At 54.9% G+C, this 8,526-nt stretch overlaps 1 protein-coding gene across 1 annotated transcript in view; it reads left to right on the forward strand.

Annotated features, from left to right (window-relative positions):
* Positions 1 to 454: 454 nt before the first annotated feature.
* Positions 455 to 8,526, forward strand: part of FOXN4 (forkhead box N4) — a 19,186-nt gene continuing 11,114 nt past the window's right edge. Inside the window, exons 1-2 of the mRNA XM_004690953.1 lie at positions 455 to 550; positions 1,351 to 1,439. Of these exons, the coding sequence (XP_004691010.1) occupies positions 1,354 to 1,439 (86 nt within the window). The 5' untranslated portion in view covers positions 455 to 550; positions 1,351 to 1,353. The remainder of the gene's footprint in view (positions 551 to 1,350; positions 1,440 to 8,526) is intronic.

The following is an 8,526-nucleotide window of genomic DNA, read 5'->3' on the forward strand; positions in this document are numbered from 1 at the left end:
TGGGGCCTCAGACGCGGCCTCCCGGACGCCCCCTCTTTTGGGGGCAAGAGGGTTGCAGCAGATCTCCCACCCACCCACCTCCTTTCCCCCCGACACTGACGGGGTTGCACGTTTTAATGCACCCGGTATCCTTTTGCAACTTAATTCTGTTGCAACTTAATCTCCCTCCCACCGCTCCTCCACGCATGCCCACGAGCATGCAGTTCTTGGCCCTGTGGGCAAAGTTTAAAGAGGGGTGTCCCTACCGGGCGTGCTCTACCCCACCCCACCCTGAGCTCCGGGGCTTGCTGGGCTCGCCGCTGCTGGGAAACGCCCGCTGCAATCCCCTTGACCCTGCCCTGTAACTGACCCTTGGGGAAAAGCCCCCCGCACTGCTTACTGCGCATGCTCTGAGCTGGACAGCTCCAGAGAGGGAAATTTAAAAACGGTTCGAGCAGCGACAGCGGCCAAATTGCGGAGCGCCAGGGGTGAGCGCGAGGGAGCCCCCCTCCGAAGCCCCTGTCCGCCCCAGGAGCGCCTGCAGCGGCGGTGTGGCGAGATTCGGCTCCAGGTACCGCCTTGCAGGGCCGGCGTTGCCCTCTCCTCCCGGGCAGTGCCCAGCACTGCAGGTCCAGGGGAGAGACCGGGCTGGGGTCTCCGGGGGCTGCCTCTCTCGACTGGCTCCCCCTTTCTCCTTCCCAGGAATCCTTAACTGAGTCTCAGGGCAGATCTGAGAGTCTTCGCTGGGCTTCTGTGTACGATTCAGACTTGGCATTTGAGACACTTTGGAAGGTTTTGTTTTGTTTTAAGGCTATGTTTGCGAGGGGCGGGTGGGGTGGGGGTGGCAGCGATTTTCCAGCGAGGGTATGTGGCACTTCCAGGACCGGAGCCCTGCCCTGCGGGATTATTCCCCCTGCAAATGGGAATTTGGCTTCCGGGAGAAACATGGGACACATCAGGCCATCCTTTTTTTTATTTTCTATTTTCAAAGTGATCCTATCAGTACTTCAGTTGAAATGCAAGAATTGAAAGTGAATAAGAATTTTTTCTGACTCCTATTTTGCGAGTCTACATTTCCCAAGACTTGACATTTGGATTCTAGAGCCTTCCTCTACCCTTCCCCCATGCACTGGCAAGCACCCGGAGTGTCATTCTTTTCTTTTCATTCATTTGCTTCCACAACCCTGTGGCACTACCCTCGGAAGGTGGCCTGGGAGGCCCAGGAGTCCTCTAGCACTTTCCCCCTTTTTTGAAGTGTTGTGTTAGTCGTCTGAGCTCCCTCCTTCTGGCTTGTGGGAAAACTGTGGGTTTCTGTCCTGGCCACTTCGATGCTGATGGGCGCTTTGTTTTCTGCTTGTCTTTTCCCCCAAGGAGATGATAGAAAGTGACATCTCATCTATAATGGCAGGAATTATTCGAAACTCAGGGCCAACTCACCACCCCTCTCCACAGGAATACAGGTGAGGGCTTCAACACTAACAAACAATACTTCTTTTGTTTGTTTGTTTGTTTGCTTTTACTGTTTCAAGTGTCAATGCGCTGTTTGTGGTATCTGAAACTGCCCAACCGTTGTTCCATCAAATTCTGTGATTCTGCAGGAGAGCTAGAAGATCTCAATTTCAAAGTTGATCTTTCCGAGGGCATCACGTTAGTGACCTGGGGCAACAGGACCACTCTGTGGCTGCAGCCCTCTGTCCTGCCCAAAAGACCCCACCTGAGCTGGAGACTGGGCTTCCCAGTGGATGTAAAGATGACAATAGCCGCTATTGTTTCCCTCCAGTGACCCTAACAGGATTCCAGAAAATGTCCCCCAAGTTCTCTGGGGTGGGAATGAAGTCCATCCTCCTTGGATGTTGGAAACTGTGTTCAGGTTCCTGTGTTATTATCTCTGTGACCCCCAGCAAGTCCCTGGCCTCTGTGGGTCTCATTTCCTCATCAGTGATGTTCTAGAAGAGATGGTTTCAAGGTCTCTTCCAGGTCTCACATGTTTGGGTGATAAATTAGATACTGAGGCCAAAATAAATTATTTCTTGAGACAGGATGGAGGGAGAGACCCTGTGGTAGGGGGAGGTCAACTAGTCCAGATTCTTTACAAGGGAGAGAGGCACAGAGGAGGGGCTTGCTCAAGGTCGCGCAGCAAACTGGACAGAGGAGGAGGAAAAGACCTGGAGCTCCTTCCACTCTCTGCCTTGAACCTGGGGAAGGCTGTGACCTGTTTTCAGTGTTCCTGCCCCCCAAAACCACCACCAAGCTAGGGGAGTAAGGGGGCACAGTTACCAGAGTACTGAGGACTCCTCCTACAACCCCTGTGAGACCACATTTCTAACAGACATTGCTGAGAGCCTGTGTGGGGACCAGGGTGTGGAGTAGGTGGCAGTATGTGGCACCTGCCCCCCACCACTCACCTCTGCTGGGGGCGCTGCTCTGAGGAACCTCATTGCACAGGTGAGGAAATCAAAGCTCAGAGCAACAAAATGCTTTCCCCAGGATTGCACAGCCAAAGGCCCCTGGTTCCCTTCATCTCTGAAAGGGCCCCAGCACGGCCGGTGGAGCGAGGGCTCTGGAGCCCAGAACCAGCTTAGCCGTGTACAGCTCTGAGCCTCAGTTTTCTCATCCATAAAATGGGGTAGACGTGGCACCCACAGCATGGAGTTGCCCTAAAGATGAACAACTGTAGGCACCTTGCAACCGTCATCTGTGCAACCAGGGTGATCACAACTGCCTTATGAGGCTTAAACGAAATCTCCGTGCGCCGGTCAGGCCTCCAGCAGGCTGTCTATCTGGGCGGTCCCCTCTGCCCTCCCAGCTGGCAGCCTGCCAGAGCTGGCCCTTCCCCTGGCCTGTTGGAAGAGTTCACAGTCAGATGCTTGTGGCCGAAGGGCTCGGTCAAGCCCCTCAAAGCCCCGGAGGCCAGAGAGACAGGTGCTTCGAGGAGCTCCCTGGAGGCAAAGGCAGGCAGTTCAAAGTCCAGCTCTGGACTGGCTTCGAGCCAGGCTGCAGGCTCCTCGTCTTTAAAATGGGCATGGCCAGGCGTGGCCCCTGCGGTTGCTGGGAGCGCTGCGTCAATACAGCTGGTAGCGCAAGAGCCACGGAACCAGTAACCGCCTTTGCTTGGCCACTCCGTCACACCGCAGAGGCCGGCTTCCGGCAAGGGCTTGGATGTCAGGGAGCCCCGGGTTGTGTGGAGCATGGTGGGAGCAGGTCCCTGAGTCCAGACGCCCAGGTGCTGCCCACCGGGGGCCCCCACTGGCTCCAAGTGGTCTCGTTCCACGCAGTTCGCCCACTCTCGGGGGTACGGGGCAGCTCGCTCCCCCTCTCTAGGAATAGGGCGGGCTGCTGGTGAGCTGACTGGGGGGCTCTGGCAGTACCAGCTCACCCAGCAGCTGCAGGGTAGGAGGTGAGGGGAGCCAGCATTGGCACGGGGCCAGAGTTGCTCAGACGCCTGGCCTTCCTTGTTCCCGTGGATTTGGGGCTGCGTTGCTGTGGGGGACGCTGTCCTATCCAGGGGGCAGAATCCCATCATCATCCTCTCACCAGATATCACCCTCAGAGTTGGTGACTTCGTAGCTCTTTGCCACCTGCCTTTCCTTCAGCCACCCGGGAGCCCTTGCGCCCATTCGGTGGAGGAGGAAATCAAGACTCAGATGAAACGACTTAACAACATAGGGGTCTGCCATGGGTGAAGCGGGGTTCGAGTGAAGCTATCACACCTAGCTGGTGAAAGACACACGAGCCACCTGCCCCACCACCTTGCAGCTGTGTGACCTTAGGCAAGTCATGCCCCTCTCTGTGTTTCACTTTCTTCACCTATGCATGGAGCAGTGAGAGAAGACACTTGCAGCTTACTGGGAGGCTGAGTGCTTTCATCTAGGGGTCCTCAGCCAGACCTGGAGGCAAGCATTCTGGTGCAGAGGCTTCTGTGGTTGTGCAGCGACTCCCCACGCCCGCTTCTAACCACCCCCACTTTTCTCCAAGCATGATAGCCCCAGAGAAGTTTATGGGCTTCTCTTTCTCTGTCCCTTGTCTCAGGAGAAAGAGGCCTAGAGGCAGCTGGCCCCTGGTTCCGGCCCCGCTGCCCTCCACAGCAGGCTGCCCCTCCGTTCCCAAGGGTGGAGTTTGGCCGTTAAAGTTCAATGGCTGTGTGCTGGGAGGGCAGTGTGGGGGGTGGCAGCTGGAGGCGGCTGCCTGGTCCCCAGAGAACCGTCAGAATCAGTGGCTCAGCCCCAGCAGCAAATTGGCAGCAGCCTCCCGGAGGACATCGCTGAGGCCAGGGGCCGGGGTGGGCAGCCTGACCTCCCAGGCCACTGCCAACAGGGCTCAGGCCCAGTGTGGAGCGGTGGGCTGGCTGCTTCCCTGGGCTTGGTGCCCGGGAGGGAGGTCCCACTTGGAGGTGTCCCGACACTCGTTATGCATCTGCTTGGCAAATGCACAGCTGCTCGGCTGCCCCCCCCTGTTCACGGTGAGCGAGGTGCTGTGTGCTGAGGCCCAGGGACAAGCCTTGAAAGGAGAGAAGAGCCGCTTACCACCTCCTGCCCCAACTTTTGCGACTTGCTCTAGAGGTCAGCTCCAACAACGGCCTTTGACAGGGAAACTGAGGCTCCAAGACATGAGAGAAGGCAGACTGCTGGTCCCTTGGACGCCGCCCTTCTCCTGGGGCATTGGTCCTCCCTGGGATTCTTGAGCTGGGCGTTCACCCCCAATCCCTCAGTTGCTCCTTTGAGAGACAAGGTGTCCTGGGGTGACATCCTTTCTGGATGTTTTTCCTGCCTGGGGACCACAGTGCTAGGTAGACGCTCACTAGATATTCACCAGGTGGCCAGCTGGCTGGCTCAGCGTCACATCCCCGGACAGCCAGGAGGCTTCCTGCCCCAGTTGGGCAGACCGTGTTGTGTGGGTGATGGTGGGCAGACACCACCTGCCAGGCGCGCTCCATCTTTCACTGACAATGACCTTCTGAAAGTCTTCATACCCCTTCACCCTCGGGGTGGCAGGAACAGGCTCTCGGGGCCCCCTTTGGGCTGGGAAGAGGATGGTAGCCTTCCTGGGGCCCAGGCCTCTGGGGATTTTGTGGCTCCGTGGCACAATTACACACACACATCCCCAGTAACACGTCTCCTTCTAGAAAGGGAAAATTCTCTTTTCCAAATTCCTAACCAAATCGTTCATGTTACAATCACTACAGGCCCTGCCTCAGAACGCATGCCATCCTGGGTCTGGCCATTAGGAGTTCTTGTTTCCTACTGGTCCTTGATTTGATTTTCTTTTCCTATAAATGGTTACAAACGATACTACAAAGGGCATGTTCTATAAACTGCTTCATCCCTTTTGTGTAAAGATTGGATTGGAAACGAGAAGGGTTTGCAGCGATGAACAGTTTCTCAATGACCACCTGTCCAGAAGGCAGGTGGAAGTTTCTGGTTGTAATCAGAGTGAAGGTGACATCCAGGTGGGGCCGGACAGGCCCCTGCATCCCTTGGATGGTGACCTGACCCTCAGGGACAATACTGTCTGAGCAGACCTATCCTAGAGGCAAGGTGAGGAGATAGGGCTGCCGGAAGGAAGAGAGAAAGGCGGTTTGAGCAACTGTCTTCCAGGTTACTTGATCTTATCCCCACAGATGCCCTCTGGGCTGGGCTGTTCCATTTTGCAGATTGGAAAACTAAGGCACAGAGAGGTAAAGTGACTTGACACAGCTCCAGAGGGATTGAGATGAGATTTGAACCCACCATGGACCTTCTTTCCACTGTATAGTCGCTGACTTAACTCTAAAGTAGCTCAAGATAGGAAATAAAGGACTCCATGTCTGTGAGCAAAGACCCTCGTGGAAACTATGATCTATCCACAGGTGTGTGAGGCTCGGTACAGGTGCCCCAAACTCCCTATCAAGAGCTACATCATAGTCTCCTTTCTAGCAACAAAGAGCAGTGATCATAGGCTCCAAGTCACCTGGGGTGGACTAATTAATATTGGTTAAGTGAAAGAATAACAACCTGACCTGGTCACCCTAGGTTTATAAGCAAGTGTAAAACAAAGTAAGTCATCCTCCATCCAGGAGGTCAGCATTTAGAAGGCAGGAATAGATGAGAAGAGACTTCCAAGTGAAATTAGTCAGGAATTGATATTTGTGTAGACACTGATGGTATTAATCATTCCAGGAAATGGAAGGACTAGGAGATGCCGGGCTGGTCGGGGAGGGTTTCCTGGAGGAGGAGGTATCTAAGCCAGGCAGGAAATGGATAAGAATGGGGAAGCAAGGTGTGTCGGATCTGGGCTGGGCTCTTCCTTTTACTATTCTCCATACTAGCAGCTATGTAGTAAATGCCCACAGACTACCAGACTCTATGTGGGTGCTGATCAGTACAGAAGTCCTCCCAGTCCGTGCCCTCTAGAGTGGGGAGACTGGAAACAAGTGTAAATGAGTATCTCATTACACAGAAAGACCACCGGGAATTAGGATGGCCAGGGAGAGTCTATCAGAGGAGGGAACCTTCAGGCTGAAACCAGAAACATGGGGGAAAAGCCAAACATGAATGAGTGCATGGAACAGCATTCCAGGAAGAGGGAATAGCATGTACAAAGAGAACTTAAATATCTGAATAACGTGAAAGATGCACAGGTCTGCTAGAGCAGAGGGGCTGGGAGGTGAAGGGACAAAGGGCTGAAGGCCAGAGTAAGCACCTGGATTCTTAGTCGCCTAATGAATCTTAAGAACAGTCCCTCTCAAAGGGTCATTTTGGCCACTGGGTGTTAAGTCTCCTCAGTCCACTAACACCAACACCTGAGCCAAACACTACTATGCTCTTCCTGTAGCTTTCTCACCTAGAACCAAGAAGTAGGCTTTGTTATCGCCTCTATTGCGCACACAGAACACAGGCTCAAAAGCACTGAGCCTCCTGCCCAAGGACCCTTAGGAATGGAGCCACTGGGATCCAGGGCTCCCTGGGCTCACCTCTCCAATGCCCTGCTCTGCTGGCCCCTCTTCCATCCCTCTGGACACGGATTAAAGATGCAGCTACTAGTGCTGGCCACGCCCGCCCACATTCGGTGGAGGACGGCAGCCATGGCTTCAGGAGTGTCTTACTTTGCCCAGGGCACAGCAGGGTCCCGTGACCAGTGGTTCTAGGGGCCACGAAGGCAGCTAGAGCCTTCCCAACCCCTATGAGGGTGATCGGCCCTTCTACCACTACTTGACTTTTGTCAGCCAAACTGGTGGGATATCTGAGCCATTTGAGGCTCTGGCGTAGGGGGTGTAAATCCCAGCCCCTTTGCTGCTGTGCTGTGAGGTTGAGGGGCACTGCTGCCCCTCTCTGGGCCTCACTTGTCCATCTTGGGGATGGTGAGTGGCCACCCCACAGCCTATCGCAAGACTGGGGAGGTACAGATCTCAGAGGGCTCTCTGCAAGGGAGGTCCTCCTTGGGAGAGACCTCCCTCCTTTGATCGCAGGCCAAAGAGATGTGGAGGTCGTCAGCCCCTCCTCCAGAGTGCCCTTGGTGCTGAATCCAGGCCCCTCAGGGTATAAGAGCGATAATGAAACCACCCACCTGTCCTGTCTCATCCAGTCCTCACCTCATACCCCATTTTACAGATAAGCAAACAGAGGCTCAGAGAGGCAGAAAGTCTCACAACTGTGACATGGCTGGGTGGGATTCAAAGCCAGGCCTCGCTGACCCCAAAGCCCCCCAGCATTGAAATGCCTGAGAGAATGCTGGCAGGGCTGGGTGGGGGCTCATCCCCACTGGGATGGCCAGAGTGTGGCGTTGCCAAGGGCCTGACCTGATAAGCCCAGAGCCCTGTGAGCTTTGCACAAGGTGAATGTCTGGAAAATGATTAGCACACAGAGGGCATTCAGAAAGGAGTAGACAGTGCCCACACAGATGACAGTGTTAGCCTGATGCCCGTTGTCTCCAGGGTCTGCTTTGCCCTAACCAGGTCTGATCCCTGCAGACTCTCCGTGCTCCCATCCCCCAGAATAAAACCCTACCCCCAGCTTCCTAGCAGAGCTGGGCTGCCCCATTTCCTCTCCTCTCCCCCCTGCCCCCATGGGGTGTCCCAGTGGGAACCTCAGAGGTGGAAAAGGCTCAACTTCCTGTTGTTCTAGATGGGGAAACTGAGGCCCAGGCACTCAGGCAGGAGGTGCCAGGAGGGACCTTAGGCCACTGCCAGGTGACTATTGAAGAGGTTCAAATTTCCATGAAATAAGGTCCTGCAGTTTCCAAACCTAATTTCCAGTTACTTTTCAGCAATGTAAACAACACCGCAGATTTTTCCCATCAAGAGTGAAAAGAATGTCCCAGACCACTACCATACTGTCCATTAGGAAGTTGAGTCTTTTCCACCTCTAAGGTTCCCACTGGGACACCCCATGGAGGCAGGGGGGAGGGAAAGGAGAGGAGGGGAAATGGGGCAGCCCAGCTCTGCTAGGAAGCTGGGGGTAGGGTCTTATTCTGGGGGATGGGAGCTCCGTGGTCACGGAGCATTTCGAGGTGGCTGTTGTGGCAAAGAAACTCCACCTGCCATTTACCTTTAGGGGATTTGAATTGAACAGC

The sequence above is a fragment of the Condylura cristata genome, unplaced genomic scaffold (assembly GCF_000260355.1).
Source record: "Condylura cristata isolate star-nosed mole 26May11 unplaced genomic scaffold, ConCri1.0 scaffold00029, whole genome shotgun sequence".
In the NCBI taxonomy this organism is placed as follows: Eukaryota; Metazoa; Chordata; class Mammalia; order Eulipotyphla; family Talpidae; genus Condylura; species Condylura cristata.